Raw genomic sequence first — 17,319 nt, 5'->3', positions numbered from 1 at the left:
TGCTTCAGTTGCCAAGATCTGAGTTCAAGTTTATCTTTTGTTTGCTTCTTTTAGTCTTTTGTCTTGTACTTTGCTTTATGTAATTATTATATCAAAAAAAGCTGCCTCTTTAAGTTAATATTGTCTCAGAGTCCTGTATTTGGGCCCTACTCTAGCCTCCAGCACAGCTCACCATGACACTTAAACTGTGTTTTGTCTGCTGAGCTGATCTTGAATGATTAACTCTCACAACCAATTTGGTCTTTTATAATCGCGGAGTGTGGGGGTGCCTACTGGGGTCAGCGGGGGAGCTGTCCCCAGGGAGGGGTCACTTGCCCCTCCCTCCCTTCCCTCCCCATCTCCAGCTGCCTCCCTCTTCCCGCTCCACCACAACCACCCACACATGCAGGGCCTTGGAGTAGGGGTATGTCACCAGGGTGCAGAGGAGGCTACCCCCTCCAGGGGCGGGGGCACCTAGACCCGGTTCGTAGAGTACGCTTGGGGAGTGTGATCGTGTGTACAACGTCTCTTTATGTCTGTCTCCACGTTGGTTGAGTGTGGAGTAAGTGCATATGAGAGCATGAGGGTGGGAATGGATGTTTGTATATGTGTGTGCCTGTATGTCTGTGTCTATATGTCAGGTTGGGTGTCAGGCGCCACCTCTCTGGGGACATCTCAGGCCCTCCAAGGTTTGGAGGCCTATCTCCCCCTACCACCACTTCCCCTGCCAGTGGCGGACCCCCTCAGACATCGGTGCATTGGTGGTTCTTTGTGTCCGGGGATGGGCGTCCAGGTACACACCGGCTCACTCCTTGGCGGCCGCTTATCGGGGCCTGGAGCCTGGGGCTCGCTCGGGCCACTTCGGAGGTGGGGTGCCCTCGACCTCTCGGCCTGGGGCTCGGTCACTCAGGCGCAGCTGGCTGCCGGCGGAGCTCACGGGCGCGTCACTGCAACCCCCCCTGGCTTCTGCTCCGCGGCAGCCCTCATCTGGGACTCTCCTCAGCTCTTTCCGGGACAGTGGCGCAGCTGCCCCCCTGTTGGTCTTCCTTGGTCTCTTGTGTTCTGGGGGCCTCTGGATGTCTGGAGTTTTGATCTCCTCCACACCTGCTTCATGCCCTGGAGGACGGGGCTGTGGCCCCCCCCACACCCTCTAGCAGATTATTACATGAAGGAACCTTTTAAAAAACAAAAAACAAGCGCGTCCATGCTCACAGGTGTACACACGGGTGATCACACCCACAAACTACACCCTTTTTGGCTCCTACCTCAAAGCACACTGTGTGCTGTCGATCTTATGTGCTGCACAATAATGTTTAACATTTAGTATTTACTGTCATATTCCCATATATCATTGTGATGTTGTTTATTCTATTACTCTTGTTCTCTTCTGCTTGCTTTCTTTTTTCTTTCTCAGCAGGTGATCCAGGTGATCGATATATGCATTTTTTTTCTCTGCCCGTTCTGTTGGTTTTTGTCTTTTGCCCTTCTCCCCCGTCCCTCTTCTCAGCTGTTTCTCTTTCCCTCTTTCTTTCTCCCCTTCTTTCCCCCAGTCAAGTCTGTCCCGTATTCAGCAAGTGAAAATAAAATAAACAATAAAAGGTGAATCATGGGAATAAACATCACTCTCTGCAACTGGATCTTGGACTTCCTAACTGACAGGTCCCAGTCTGTCTCCATAGGAAATAACACAGACTGAGTACAGGATCACCACAGGGCTGTGTGCTTAGTCCACTGCTATTCACCTTGCTAACACATAACTGTACTGCACAGTACAGCTCAAATCACATGATCAAGTTTTCAGATGACACAACAGTGGTGGGTCTCATCACCAACAACAATGAGTCTAAATACAGAGAGAAGGTACAGCAGTCCGTCTTCTGGTGTGGTTCCTGCAAGTTTCAAACATGCACTAGTGCAGCCACTGCTTAAGAAACCTGGCCATGATCACACAGTTTTAGCGAACTATAGACCTACTTCCAAGCTCCCTTTACTTTCCAAGGTTTTAGAGAAAATTGTTTTTAGTCAACTGAAAGATTTTCTAGATGATAATGGCATCCAAATTTATTTACCCCTGAAGCAGAAGGGTGGCATCTCCATAAAACCTCTCACAACATGCCTAGATGACATTAAAGCTTGGTTGGCTCTAAACTTTTTAAATTTTAATGAAAAGAAAACAGAGTTGTTGGTGTTTGGACCCAGTGGTCCCTGCGAGTCCTCCTCTGTAGATTTGGGACCCCTGGAAGTTTATTTTAAACCTGTTGTTACTGATCATGGTTTTAAGTTGGATGGTGATTTTAAATTGGACAACCAAATCAGAGCAGTGGTGAAGTCCAGTTTTTATCATTTAAGGTGACTGGCAAGAGTAAAATCTTTTCTTTCAAGGCAGCACCTTGAAACAGTGATCCATGCTTTTATTTCTTCCCGCCTGGACTACTGTAACGCACTTTACGTGGGGGGTCAGTCAGTCATTGCTCTCAAGTCTGCAGCTGGTTCAAAACGCTGCTTCATGACTCCTAACAGGAACTTTTAAAATAGAGCATATAACCCCTGTTCCAGCCTCACTGCACTGGCTACCTGTGTCTTTTAGAGTTAATTTTAAAATTCTTATGTTCACAGTCTTGCCCCGCCTTACCTCTCTGAGCTTCTTCATCTCCACACACCCCGTCGGTCTCCCAGGTCAGCTGATCAGCTGCCCCTGGAGGTACTGAGATCCAGGAGGAAGCTCAGAGGGGAGCGGGCCTTCTTTATCGTGGCTCCAAAATTATGGAATAATTTGCCCTTGCACGTTAGAGAGGCCCCTTCACTGTCCAATTTTAAATTGCGTCTTAAAACCCACTTTTATTCTTTGGCCTTTAACCTCAGTGAGACTTAATTGCCCCTTGAAATTAAATTGTCGTACTTTCCGGACTACAAAGCGCACCTGAATATTAGCCGCACAAGCTAAAATCAGGGGAAAATCCTGTTTTGTACCTACATCAGCCGCACCTGATTAAAAGCCGCAGGTGCTTTAATGTTTACTTACCATATGTAAGAGAATATGCACAAAGGGGATTGTCAGGAAAGAGATGGCTGTTTGGGAACACATCCCTTGTATTAATATTTTGAAAAACAAGTTACCGGTACATATTTGCACAACTTTTTATGTACAAGTACCGGTAATTACAAGAACGAGTAACAAATGTAGTAGTACATAACAATAACCTACAGCACACCAGTAAAAACGATTCGGCCTGCCTTTTAGGCTCAGGTGCAGTAACATGGCTTTAACAAGAAGAAAAGTCAGTCATTCACCACCATCTTTCTCTTCTTCCTGCGCACTAAAACCACCAAAGTCCTCTTCTCCAGTGTCGGCTTTCAAAACCAAAAAAATTCTCGTTGTCAGTGTTGGAGTCGAACACCCTCTGAAGGGCCGTGGCCTCATCTCCATCACGCAGCAGTCCAGCCCTTTGAAATCCGTTGGTGATCGTGGATGTTTTCACACTTCTCCACTCTGTCAGATGTACAGTCCTTTTCGTTTCATAAATTTGTCACACCAGAATGGCCCACCTCTGAAATTTTTTATCTTCATTTCGTTGGCTTGTAGTCGGATCTGCACACCTGAAACACCTCACCCGTTTGCTCTTTACAATCATACCTTCATAGTACAAGACATCACAACACTTCTTGTTTTACTATGAAACACTATCAGAAAAGAAATAAACCTTTAAAAGTTATCACCCACATTTAAAAACATTATATTAAAAAAACAACAAACATGACTGAAAGTATTACATTTATAGTTGCAAGGTATTATCTCTGTATGAAATATTGATTTCTATTTTTATTTTTTGAAAGCCTACACTGGCTGTTTTAGTGGAAGTACACGTATAGGTTAATGATACCTAGCCAATATAATCCACTCAAAATGCTCTACAACCTAACCTGACTAAATCTAGGCCAAGTGAGCTGATATTAGGTGATTTCAAAGACACATTTTGCTCCAAGCTGAACCCATACAGCTATTATTTTAGCATGTATTGATTTCATTACTGATTTCATAACCAATTTGATTTGTGTACATTTGAACTAATGGAGCTCTGTAGAGTTAAGGATGCTGGGAATTCCTTTTTTCTTTTTTTTCAAAATATAGCCTTGAGGTTTACTTCTTGACCTCACCGATTCTTTGGATATCCCAACTGGAGGAGAGGCCGGGGCTGCCCTGTATCCCCCTCCTCAGTAGTTTTCCTCTAATTCTATTGTTTATCTGGCTGAGGCAGCTTTTACTCATTTTACGACAGGCAAACCCCCACTGTCAATACATTCTTCCCTCCATACAGAGTTACACACCAAAGTTTATAGCTAAGCCAACTAATCTGCCACGTCAGAGGTCAGGGTTCAGCAACTTAATGGAATTCTTGAGAGCTTTAAGGTCGCATGAAATGCTCTGAGAACACAATGGGGTGAATAGCCGCCTTGAGACCAGGAGGCCCAGGTTCAAATCCTGCTCAAACCCACTACTGTCCTTAAAACAGGGGTTGACTAAGCGTAGATGTAAGTGACTTTGCAACATGTCCCAAATTTAGCAGCAGTGCTGCTGAACATGTTGCTAACAGCTCCACATTTTCCTCCCTCTGTACCTGGGTAGTTTCTGCAGCACCAAAGAAGTCCACCTGTCCTACTCATCATGTTGTTATGATTTCCTATTGTGTTTGACAAGGTTTGTGATCTTGCCACATGTGTCATGTACCACGTGTTGTCTGTTTCCATGAGCGTAGAAACTGCTTTAATTATCAAGCGAGTGAACCATGATGAGTGTTGTTGTAATATTTTGATACCATGGTAGCATTTACAGGATAATGTTTTATAGTGATATTATACAGAGAAACTGTTACTCAATAAGGCCCATTTACTAGTTGTTTTTCTCTTTCTCTGTGACCCAAGAATTAATGTGTAAGAATCACAGGATGGTACCTCAAGGTCGAAAACACCACAGAGATCACTTCCTTACTTCCATCTTCCCTTCTTTATCTCCTAGAAAAGAGCTTGTTAAAGGCCAGGTGGTTTGTTTCAGAATTCACTAATGAAAGAACTGTGTATTTTGCTGGGATGATCATAAATTGTAGCTGAACTGATAAACTACACAAAGGATACTTTGCTCAGAAGGCAGGAAGACGTTTCCTTATTTGGTCTGTATTGGTTTGAACTGGGAAAGCTGACACACGAACCTTTTTTCTCTATATAAACTGCTGTGTACCAAATAAACCTTTGAGTTGATTCTGGGAAAGCAATCTGAACAGTCTCTGTATCACTTTGTTCTCCTAACTGCTCCCGATATCGTAACTAACCCAGCTGAACGGCATACCTGAGTGTTACTTTGAATAATTAGGAATCTTATAAGGAAAGGACAGACTTCTGCTTATCGGTGCTCGTGCCTTGGAGGAGACCGGGGACGAAAATCTCCTTCAATTTGGTGTCAGAAGTGGGATCGGCTGACAGAAGGTAAATATGTGTCTTTCATATTTATATAAGACCGTATTATACCTCTCTCAGTGATCGATCCATAAAAAAACGGGATATGCTGACGAAGTTTCACTTAGTGATCCAGAGAGATACACTGACGACTTCCTCAGTCCCCGAATAAAGTAAATTAACCCTTGTGTGGTGTTGGTGGACTCGCTAGAGTTGTGGCTTTCCAAATTAACACTATCAAACAATTTTATGTTAAATTACTATGAATTAATGTGCTTCTCGTTTTTCTTTTATATAAAATGTTATGAATAAATCAGTTATAATCAAGTGGAAAGACACAACACATTTACACGTGAAAGAATAATTAATTGTTTAATTTTTCTTTAAAAAAAAAAAAAAAAAAAAAACGAAAGAAAAGAAAACTGAAAACGGGTCTCACAGACCCGATTACCATACAAGGGTTAAAAGCAGTAAATTAAAAGCAGAAAGACACAGGAAGTTGCCTGTTGTTTTGCGAGAAGTTGGTCGTTAAGCGAGAAGTTGCTCGTTAAGTGAGAGTTGCTCACCCAAACAAAAATTGCTAGCAATAAATTTAAAGTAACCTCAGCTGTGCCGCAGCAAAATACTAACATAAATCCTTCAAGGCGTGTAAACCCCTCTGGAAATCACTGAACATGGGTCAGAATAATTCAAAGACCACAGACAGGTCCGATAAAAAATCAAAATTACCTGTAAAACCAAAAAAAATTAAATTTAAAGTCTCAAACAACAGCTCAGTACGACTCCCATTTCCGGTTACGTGTAACCCACGTCCGCGAATCGGCGAAGACTTCCATGATTACGTATCCAGAACATGCGGAAGTGCTTATGTGACTGACTTTGTTTACAACTTAAGAACTGTAAGTTCAATGCATTCTAATTTATTTCCGGAGCCTTATCCCGAACGATTATCGCCAGAAAACAGGTCAGTAGAAATGTTGAATATCATTTGCGATAAGAAAAGTAGTCTGCTCAAAAAGTCCTGTAGAAAATAGAATGCCGCGACGTGATGCATCAAATGTTACCGCTATGGACAAAAGGACCGGAACCAGGTGTAGATACTTTTACATCAAATAAAACTAGTGCAGGCTCCAGCATAGAAAATAAATCTACCGCGGGAAAAGCTAGTCTTGCATGCTCAGCCGTTCAGCCTACAGCCCCACCGCCTTACGAAGATGAGACCGAATTAATAGTTGCTGCAGCAGCCGCATGCAAACAACGTCAGCGCTTTGATCCAACCAGCTTAAAAGACAGTGACAAAAAACCTGAATCACATGCAACGGGTCTCAGCCACCTAATTGAACAAGATCAGGAAAAACAATATATACGCCGCGAGGAAGAATTAGCAGAACATAGAAAGAGAGAAAAACTTTTGAAAGAAGAATGTGAGGAACTTATGAAAAACAATCTAGATGACTATGAAGAAAAACTTTTGCATCAGGCAGTGTCCACAATAGACACCCACATGAAACGCCACGATATCGTAGCTAGAGGTTTAGAGGTAGCTAAAGAAATACCTGTTACCCGAACTTTAATAAAGACTTATCTAAAAGGAAAAAAGGAAAAACAAAGCCAGAATGACAAAGGTCCTTACGCCAACACTCGCGGTAATAAACAAACAGACCCAAAATCTAGTGACGTCAATGACACTTACCCCTTTATGATAATAGGAGATCAGTGTTGTATTCAGCCCCCTAAAATCTCAGAATTAGTGGCAACTATTAAAGAGCTTCCCGATCCTCTTAAAAATCCTACAGCCTTTGTCTCTGCACTACAGAGAAGTACCAGATATCACCATTTGGGTGGTCCGGATTACAGGTACATATTGTGTCAATGCATTCCTGGAGTAACCGAGTCACAACTCATAAGAGAGATAGGTGAATTAGACCCAAAGTATGATAAAGCATCCACAACTGCAGAGTTTTTGTGGGTAAATAATGATGAAGTCGCCGATTTCTTTAAGAATCTAAAGAAATTCCTGCTCACAATGTCCAGAGACAAAATTGACTTAAATGCAGTAACTATGTGTAAACAGAAGCCTGATGAATCTATCCTAGTATTCATAAAACGCTTTATGCACTGTTGGACTAATGAGGCATGCATGCCAGAGGATGGTAATGATCAGATTTTCATCACCACCTTTTTGAACAATATCCACCCTGAATGCTCTCAGTTGCTAAAAGTGACAGCTACTGATAATCTCTACGAACTGAGTAAAGATGCTTTCTTAAAGCTTGTACAACTGAAGGCCAGTGCAGACCTTTTTCCTACTACCACAAAAGCTAAAAGTGTTAAGATGATGTTGAATTTTGATGTTCAAGGCTCAGAGGAAAGTGTGAAATTAATGTATGCAGGATTACCCGCTCCAGCACAGCAAGGAAGTTTCAGAGGACGGAAGGATAAGAGTAGAGATGTTTGTTTTTGCTGTGGAAGGGTAGGACACTGGTCCAGAGAATGTCACTTTGCAGCCACCAACAGGGCACACGCGCCTCGACCACAGAACGCAGTACAAGTTCCTGCCACTAGGCGTCAGCGGAGCTCTTCCAGTCAAGGTAACTGGCAACCACAAGAAATATGCAATACTGGCCCCACATCTAGGCTACAGTCTTATAATCCACAAGGTGGACAAGCTAGAGGTGCAAATTTAGCTCAGTTTTCCAGTAACCGCAGACACCCAGAGCATAAATCAGAATGGGAAAGGGTGCGTTACAATTCTCACCATGATCTTTTCCCATCACCTGATAATCCCCGGCTGGACCGCCACTAGGGAGGCCCAGGTGAGGATGAGGGACAGCAGTGTGAAGCACTACACACGATGCTGCATCTGCAGCTGTCCCCTAACACAGAACATTTGCCCATGCTACAAGTAGAAATAGATGGTAAGAAATACCCATTTTTAGTGGATAGTGGAGCCACTAAAAGTTCACTGTCTGGGAAATTCTATAATGGGCCTGTGTCCTCTGTGTGCATCAACACTATGGGAATTAATGGAACTGTAGTGCAATGCCCTAAAACTCATTCTCTAAAGACACGTTGGGGCTTTAAACCAGATGAAATCACATATCATCCATTTGTAATTATTCCAAACTCGCCTGTGAATTTATTAGGCAGAGATTTAATGGCAAAAATGAATTTGTGTATTTCATTTAACACAAAGGGTGAAATGTTTGCTGATACTGATAACAGCTATGTTTTCTCTGCCTTATGCACCATGGAGAAGGAACAGCCTCTGTGTCAGCTGGACAGCTCAGCAGAGAATGAACTCAACACCTTTTTGTCTGGTATTCCACGACACACACTGTGCCAAAGACGTGTTCAAAAACCACTGCCAGGTAATCCCATATCTGGGAGCCACACTTTTGTCTCTCTCACACTTTTCAACAACATGATAACTGCTCACACCAGTGAAGGTCAAACAGTGGTTTTGTCACATAACTCAGACATAGGCTATGACATAACTACACCATGCCGACACATAGACCTAACCTACCCTATCCACTGTACTATTTCTGCACTTACGTTGCCAGCTGAATACCAGAATATGACATTGTGGTCTAAAGGTGAGAATGATGTAGGATTTATTGACTGCATACCTTATCACGCACAGCTAAAAAACAACAAGCCAGTATATGTCAAGCAATATCCCATTTCTGTCGAAAAAGCCTCAGCCCTAGATGTCATCATAGGAGATTTATTGACTACAGGAGTAATAAAGCCTACAGTATCTCCATATAATACTCCTGTCAATCCTGTGCCAAAGCCTAACAAACCTGGCGTATGGCGTTTTACACAAGACTTAAGACAAATTAATGCAGTCATTATCCCTTTGCCACCTCTGGTTCCGGATGTCCCCAGCATATTGACATCTATTCCATCCACAGCCACACATTTTACCGTGGTGGATTTATGCTCTGCCTTTTTCTCAGTGCCTGTGCATGAAGACACACAGCCGTTATTTGCATTCACACATAGAAATAAGCAGTACACTTGGACTCGTCTGCCTCAAGGCATGATAGACAGCCCTGCTGCTTTCTCAATGGTGATCCGTGCTACCCTGGACAGCTTTACTCCTCCTGAGGGCTGTACTCTGATCCAGTATGTGGACGATCTCCTCCTCTGTGCTCCGAGTGAGGAATTGTGTCAAACTGCTACACACATGCTTCTCCAGCACCTCCAAAAGACTGGCCACAAAGCATCAGCAAAGAAAATGCAGTACTGTCAGACTTCTGTTCAATATTTGGGATTCACACTGTCTCACGGAAAACGTTCCATGACTGCAGACAGGGTCAAAGCTGTGACCTCTGTCCCTCAGCCCACTACACAGAAGGAAATGTTGTCCTTCCTGGGCATGGTGAACTATTGCAGACAGTGGATACCAGACTGTTCTTTTCATGACCACATTCTGCGTGAATGCTGCAAAAAAGACAAGCCTCCTCGAATACTGTGGTCCACAGAAATGACTGCCTCTTTCAATGCATTGAAGGGAGCGCTGACCTCCGCCCCTTGTTTGGGTCTGCCTGACTACCACTTACCTTTCCATCTGTACGTCACAGAGAACGGCACGACCTGCACAGGTGTACTGGCCCAAGAGCATGGCAGTGGCTACCGTCCAGTAGCCTTCTATTCAAAGGTATTGCCAGCAGTAGTTCAGGGGATGCCGGCCTGCCTGAGAGCAGTAGCAGCTTGCTCTATCATGATAAGGGACTGCGAGAAGCTTACACTCTCACATGACACTATTCTACACACCAATCACCAGGTCACGACCATTCTAGCAAACATAACTACACAACACATGACCGCACAACGTCGCTCAGGTTATGAAGCTACACTGACCTCCACAGCAAACCTCACTATAAAAGCGAGCAGCACACCCAATTCGCCAGCACATTTATTGATCCGTATGCTGTGTTCTTCTGACCGACAGGATGGCTCAGACAGGCTTGACGATCATGACTGCATGACACGAATAAAGGAATCCACAGCACCACGTCCAGATTTAGAGCAAACACCGATCCCAGACTCAGCCACGGTTTATGTGGACGGGTCCTGTTCAAGGCCGAATGACAACTCATTTCTTTGTGGCTATTCAGTGGTAACATTGCCTGACATCATACTAGAGGCTCACTCATTACCATTTCACTCAGCACAAAAAGCAGAGCTCATGGCTTTAATACGCGCCTGTGAGCTCCATGTGGATAGGCGTGTGACGATTTACACAGACAGCCGCTATGCATTTGGCGTCGTACATGACTTTGGCACATTGTGGAGACAAAGAGGATTTAGATCTGCTGATGGAAAACCGATTGCTAATTCTGATCTTGTGCAAAGACTTTTGCAGGCTATACAGCTGCCATCGGCCGTTGCAGTTGTAAAAACGAAAGGACACAGTACAGCTGACACAGACGAAGCAACAGGTAATGCTTTAGCAGACGTGACAGCCAAGGCTGCAGCTGCATCACAGCTCCCACCTCCACAGGAAGTATTATCTGTGCCCCTACAGCTGCCACTTGTTACACTCCCAGACTATTTAGACACAAATGTTGATTTAAAATTCATACAAGAGCAAGCCTCTGCATCTGATTACACCTATTGGGAGAATAATGACTGTACCTTAGATGGCAGAGATGGCCTATATAAAAATCTTGAGGGTTTGCTTGCCCTCCCATCTTCCCTGCTGCCAGTCCTTGTCCGACATTTTCACGGTGTGAGTCATGTCGGACAAGAAGGGGTAATAGGGGCAATAAAATCAAGATTTGTAATTGAGAAAACATTGCATGCAGTAAAAAGCATATTAGCAACCTGTCTAACATGTGCACGAACTAATGTAGGGAGACCAAAAGCGAAACATCAGCATTTACCACAACCAGATTTTCCATTTCATACATTACAAATTGATTTTACACATATGCCAGCACAAGGAAGCATCAAGTACTTACTGGTAATAGTGGATCAATTTAGTAAATGGGTAGAAGCTTATCCAACCTCAAAAGAAACTGCACAAGTAGTCTGTCAAAAGTTGTGCAATGAAATAATACCCAGATTTGGAATACCTCACCAGATTAACAGTGATAGAGGACCCTCATTTACATCAGAAGTAATTCAAAAGTGTGCCAAAACTTTAGGAATAGACTGGAAATATCATGTGCCATACCACCCTCAGAGTTCAGGAGTTGTAGAAAGAATGAATAGGACCATAAAAAATCGCCTGACTAAAGCAATGATAGAAACAGGAATGACCTGGGTCAAATTACTTCCTCAAATCCTCTGCGAGATTAGAATGACTCCATCCGCAGCAACCAAATTATCTCCATTTGAAGTAATCATGGGAAGACCATTCCCAACACCATGGTCAGCTTCCAGAGGGGCACCGCTATTGGAAGGGGATGTAGACACTGCATTGTCCGACTATGTTCACAATCTGGTAGAAACACTGAATAATAACTATCAGAAAGTTTGTCTCTCTCAGCCTCTCCCCTCCACAGATCCAACCCACAAGTGGAGACCAGGGGACGCGGTGTTGGTGAAGTCTCTAAAACCAAGGACACTCGGGGAGGCCGCGTTTTCCAGCCCCCAGACTGTACTGGCAGTGACGAGAACCAGCATCCTTACGGACGGACAACCTCAGTGGATACACGCCAGCAGGGTTAAGACCAGCCCAATCAGACCACCTCAGGCATCGGATCAAGCAGACGACATCTCCGGCGGGCCAGCGCCAGGAACTAGAGCAACTAAATACACACGGGTAGACGACATCTCCGGCGGGCCAGCGCCAGGATCCAATCCAATCCACACACACACGCAATCACTGATTAACACACAACGCCTGAAAGAGCCAAGACTCAGAGAGCTCTTTGATGCTTCACCTGAACCACGACAAGGTACTCGAAAATCCAGCAGGAATAGAAAGCCAAAAGTACCACATGATGTCTAATCTGATAAAGCTAGACTCATTTCATCCTGATAATGGAGGAAATGAAATGCCCATTGTCATCACACGGCACTTATTCAATGTCTCTCGAACCTGGGACCAGGCCAGGAGACGACTGAAGAACTGTGTTTTTTCTTATATATTTTTTTATATACTTATCATATCTATCGCATTAACCTTAGGATTTTTCTTTGCTATTTTGTATTGTAAACTGCAACCATGTTCATATTTCTGCAGGTCATATTTTGCTGACGATACCTCATACTCTATTTTGCAAGACACCTACTTAATGCACTCCTCACGCTCCCAAAAATCAGTAAATGACAACATAGACGCCACTAATAAACCCTTTTATGCACCCCCTAGAGCAGGAGTCAACTCCTGGTATGAAAATGCCAGAAAATCGGCGGAGATAATGCTCTCCTTAAAGACACTTTACAGTTGACTCTGAGCCCTCTCGACTGCCTACTTAGACATGCACACACACCAACTAACCCTGAGACTCCATTAGGCGAATTATTGAAGTTATCTAATGACACCGCAGGGACCTGTGCCCCAATGAAACGCCCTGAGAATAGGTTAAAACCCTCACTACCCCTAGGACAGTTGAATGTATTTGCAATTGGCACAAATCGACCCAGATTATGTGTCAGATGTCGTCAATGATGATCCTGATGTATGTATTGAGCATTAGATTGAGAATTACTCGATTATCCAAGAAGAGAATGAAGTTTTCTTCTTTTTCTTTTCTTGTTTTTTTCTTTTTTTTAAAAAAATTTTGATATTAAGCGTACTCGAAGGACTAGTCACATTTATGATTTGTTTCACATTTATGATTTGTTTTTATATTATGTTATTACATTCTGTCTTTATACTATGTTATCATTTCATGATAAAAGGGGGGAACTGTTGTAATATTTTGATACCATGGTAGCATTTACAGGATAATGTTTTATAGTGATATTATACAGAGAAACTGTTACTCAATAAGGCCCATTTACTAGTTGTTTTTCTCTTTCTCTGTGACCCAAGAATTAATGTGTAAGAATCACAGGATGGTACCTCAAGGTCGAAAACACCACAGAGATCACTTCCTTACTCCCATCTTCCCTTCTTTATCTCCTAGAAAAGAGCTTGTTAAAGGCCAGGTGGTTTGTTTCAGAATTCACTAATGAAAGAACTGTGTATTTTGCTGGGATGATCATAAATTGTAGCTGAACTGATAAACTACACAAAGGATACTTTGCTCAGAAGGCAGGAAGACGTTTCCTTATTTGGTCTGTATTGGTTTGAACTGGGAAAGCTGACACACGAACCTTTTTTCTCTATATAAACTGCTGTGTACCAAATAAACCTTTGAGTTGATTCTGGGAAAGCAATCTGAACAGTCTCTGTATCACTTTGTTCTCCTAACTGCTCCCGATATCGTAACTAACCCAGCTGAACGGCATACCTGAGTGTTACTTTGAATAATTAGGAATCTTATAAGGAAAGGACAGACTTCTGCTTATCGGTGCTCGTGCCTTGGAGGAGACCGGGGACGAAAATCTCCTTCAAGTGTCTACAGTCGTAGTTATGAAGCTAATAATTAGTGACATCCAATTTATTCTAAATTAGTAAGATGAGCAATGAGGTTGAACAAGGCACAAGCCTTAACCACTCAGCAGGAGAGACTGAGAGCTTTTTGCTTTAGTTTTATTTTGACTTTATATTAAGACCCTCTAATCTTGTCTTTTGAATAAAACAAACACACTGCTTAAGCACTCATGATAGTATATTTTGAAGGTGGATTTCAGTCCCTGACTATGTAAGATGACATGAATGAACATACATTTCAAAATAAATCAAGATACATAATCTACATTTCCCAATACACAAAATGTTACAGACACAGTAACAGCAAGAAGGGTGTTTGCTTAGAGAGAATTGTGTGGCTCTTAAAAGAGGCTTTGTTTTTTTTGTGAAGCCGAGCGCTTTGCGTTTACTTGGCCTTGGCGGGCTTCTCAGTCTTCTTGGGCAGCAGCACAGCCTGGATGTTGGGCAGCACACCACCCTGAGCGATGGTGACTCCCCCCAGGAGCTTGTTGAGCTCCTCGTCATTGCGCACAGCCAGCTGCAAGTGACGCAGGATGATACGAGTCTTCTTGTTGTCGCGGGCTGCGTTGCCAGCCAGCTCCAGGATCTCAGCGGTCAGGTACTCGAGCACAGCTGCCAGGCGCGCCGGCTCCTACACGCTCGGCATAGTTGCCTTTATGCAGCAGTCTGTGGACACGACCCACGGGGAACTGAAGCCCGGCACGGGATGAGCAGGTCTTGGCCTTAGCTCTGGCTTTGCCTCCAGTCTTGCATATTTTATCATTTATTTTATATACACACAGATATGAACAACCAAGCTTACATATACACACCATGGGCATGAATGTCATGGTAATTTTGGGCTTTTTATTATTTTAAAACTTTCCCAGAGTGGAATGATTGTTCACCATTCATCTTCAGTGACTTTAAAAAACAAGAATTCATTTTGGATTGTCTCTTATCCACACAGGGTCAAAATATAAATGCAGTCTCAAATATATACATGCACTTACTTACATTTTTTAATAATTGGTGCTGAAGGTTCTACAGTGTCTTAGGTCGACAAAGCCAAGGTCTAATAACTCGTCGTTAGCGACTGATTACAACTTTTAGTGACTGAGAGGTTGCCAACCAAGAAAGAAGCTCCTCCTCCAAAAGCAAACCCTTTAAGCTCGACTGAAATTTGCAGCTGTCCACATGTGAACAAGCCTTCTGGAAAAATGTTTTATGGTCAAAGATGTGACAAAGATTGAGACAATAAAGAGGTATGTTTAGGAGAAGCACAGGTGAGGCTTTCAAATGGACAAACACTGTAGCAACTGTCAAGCATGGTGGTGGTAGCAGCATGCTCTGGGGCTGTTTTGCTTCCAGCAATACTGGCAGAATATTAAAGGAGGAGGACTACCTCTAAATTCGTCAACTTTTTCTCAAATCAAGAGCTGGACAGGACAACAATCCAAAAACGAAACCTGGTTTTGGAATAGATAAGGCAAGCTTCAGGAATCACCTTCCCCGACCCTAATGAAAATGTGTGGACTATGCTTAAAAGGAAAACAACCAGAGTTAGATATTCTCATGCACCCAATTCTTGTTGTTGTTTTTTTAAGTCATTAAAGGCACATCCTGTATGTCTGATATGATTGATTATGCTCAATAATCGATCCTGGAAAAAGGACACTTCAAATAACTAATTAAAACCCACAGAAAACCCCAAATTACAACGGCTTTCATGAATCTGATGGGAATACATGACTGAAATTTTAACTTGTTGCACTTTTGTCTCTTTCCCTTTGATAATGACAAAAATTTTAGTTCCTTTAGCAAATAAACAAAATGTTTAATCACACATTTTACAGCTTGGAGTATAAATATGGCCTTTTTAACAGGTATATTAGTAGATGTTCATTTAGGGTGGTACTTAGCAAACAGTAATGTGGCATGTCGCAGTTTTCATTATCCTTATATCTATATCTGAATACGTCAGCTAACATTAAACAAAAAGAATAAACAAAGGTAAATTCAGAGGAAAGCCTCTCCAGGAAAAACAAGTCGAGCACATCGTAAACAGGCTCAAACTGTCTGTTCAAGTCAGGAAAAAATGCATAATACAAAACGCACTTTCATGTCATCTCTGAGAGATGCAGCTGTTGCTACCTTATCTTTTATGTTACTTGGGATACCAAATAATGTGTTACTATCTAAACAAAATAAATATACAAAAAAACAACACAAAACTGTTTAAAATGTACCTCAAAAAACTGATGGTGACAGCTAAAAATTAACGTCTCACACTACCAACTTTTTTGTTTTTGACCTCTGGGCTGATCAGGCTCCAGAGGTGATATGATGGGAATTAATGTTGAAAAAGTCAATGCACGTCTTTGAAATGTAAAGCCGCTGTGCCCCAACAGGTTTAACAATACCAAAAGAGGATTTAGAGAGATGTCAGTCATGATGTTCTGGACACACCCACACATTCTAAGAAGTGAATTTATGAAGTAAAACAGGTGAAAGCAAGTAAATGAGTTTACCATGGGTGTGTTGGACCGTGGCAGTTTGACAAATCCAACAACAAGGCATAGTGTTTCTTTTGCTTTGGCCTTTGCTTGGATGTACAATATGACGTTCATGCCTCCAAAGATGACTCACCTGGTTTCTGAAGATACTCTTTGACAAGACTGACAATTGTCGATACTTCTGCCATGGCACCTTTACCTTCATCTCCACACACTAGCTTTTTGGCAACGCAGGGGATTTCCACATATCCAAACTCCTTCAGTCTGGATACCTGCTGGGCTGTAATAGGATGCAGCCACATAGCTGTGTTCATTGCAGGGCAGAAGAGAAGAGGACGACTGGTATCCCAGGCTCTTACTACACACGTCAACAGATTATCACAAATACCCCTAGCAATCTTTCCAAGACTGTTGGCATCAAGAGGGGCAATGACAAGTAGATCTGCCCAACGCCTTAGCTCAATGTGTAGCACAGGGTCAGATCTCTGTTTCCACAGCTCCCATTCATCCTCGTCACTGTAGATTTTGACTGACACCTCAGCAGAATTATAGAAGTGCTTGGCATGCTCTGTAGTGACTACTCGTACATCCACCCCGGAGAGTTCAAGAAGCTGGGAGACCAAAAGAGGCAGTTTCAAGGCTGCAACACTCCCTGTCACTCCAACAAGGACATTAAATGTCCCGGAAGTTTTCAACAAATCAGTTTTTAAACTTGACATGTGGTCGTCTTGCTGCCAGTCAGCAAAAAGAGTCTTGCTTTTTTTTTTTTCCTTCTTTAAAGTCTGTGAGCCTCCAACCGGCACGCAACGTTTCACGTCCTGTGTAACTAAAACG

At 42.9% G+C, this 17,319-nt stretch overlaps 2 protein-coding genes and 1 pseudogene across 6 annotated transcripts; 1 reads left to right on the top strand and 2 right to left on the bottom strand.

Moving 5' to 3' along the window:
- The first annotated feature begins 5,822 nt into the window (after positions 1-5,822).
- Positions 5,823-14,462, top strand: LOC120725845 (protein NYNRIN-like). 5 transcript variants are annotated; one of them, XM_040018886.1, is made up of 2 exons: positions 5,823-6,391; positions 7,821-14,462. In XM_040018886.1, exon 2 carries the CDS (start codon positions 8,282-8,284, stop codon positions 12,395-12,397), a length of 4,116 nt encoding a protein of 1,371 aa, XP_039874820.1. In that variant the 5' UTR covers positions 5,823-6,391; positions 7,821-8,281; the 3' UTR covers positions 12,398-14,462. The 5 variants fall into 5 exon arrangements, with proteins under 5 accessions (XP_039874820.1, XP_039874823.1, XP_039874822.1 ...); XM_040018889.1 differs by having other exon boundaries at positions 5,823-8,018; positions 8,687-14,462; XM_040018888.1 differs by having other exon boundaries at positions 5,823-8,018; positions 8,684-14,462.
- LOC120725879 lies at positions 14,355-14,811 on the bottom strand (annotated as a pseudogene).
- On the bottom strand, positions 14,616-17,234 carry LOC120725851 (phosphopantothenoylcysteine decarboxylase-like). The gene is made up of 2 exons (XM_040018898.1): positions 16,591-17,234; positions 14,616-14,725 (listed from the first exon to the last, which is right to left on the bottom strand). Exon 1 carries the CDS (start codon positions 17,202-17,204, stop codon positions 16,596-16,598), a length of 609 nt encoding a protein of 202 aa, XP_039874832.1. The 5' UTR covers positions 17,205-17,234; the 3' UTR covers positions 14,616-14,725; positions 16,591-16,595.
- Between the last annotated feature and the right edge of the window lie 85 nt (positions 17,235-17,319).

Source organism: Simochromis diagramma, unplaced genomic scaffold (genome assembly GCF_900408965.1).
Source record: "Simochromis diagramma unplaced genomic scaffold, fSimDia1.1 OVJJ01000642.1, whole genome shotgun sequence".
NCBI lineage: Eukaryota > Metazoa > Chordata > Actinopteri > Cichliformes > Cichlidae > Simochromis > Simochromis diagramma.
The sequence above is the reverse complement of the archived record's forward strand: the minus strand, read 5'-3'. Positions and strand labels throughout refer to the sequence as shown.

Coding starts and splice junctions, on each gene's coding strand:
- LOC120725845 (XM_040018886.1), top strand. CDS start 8,282: ATGCTGCATCTGCAGCTGTCCCCTAACACAGAACATTTGCCCATGCTA.
- LOC120725851 (XM_040018898.1), bottom strand. CDS start 17,204: ATGTCAAGTTTAAAAACTGATTTGTTGAAAACTTCCGGGACATTTAAT.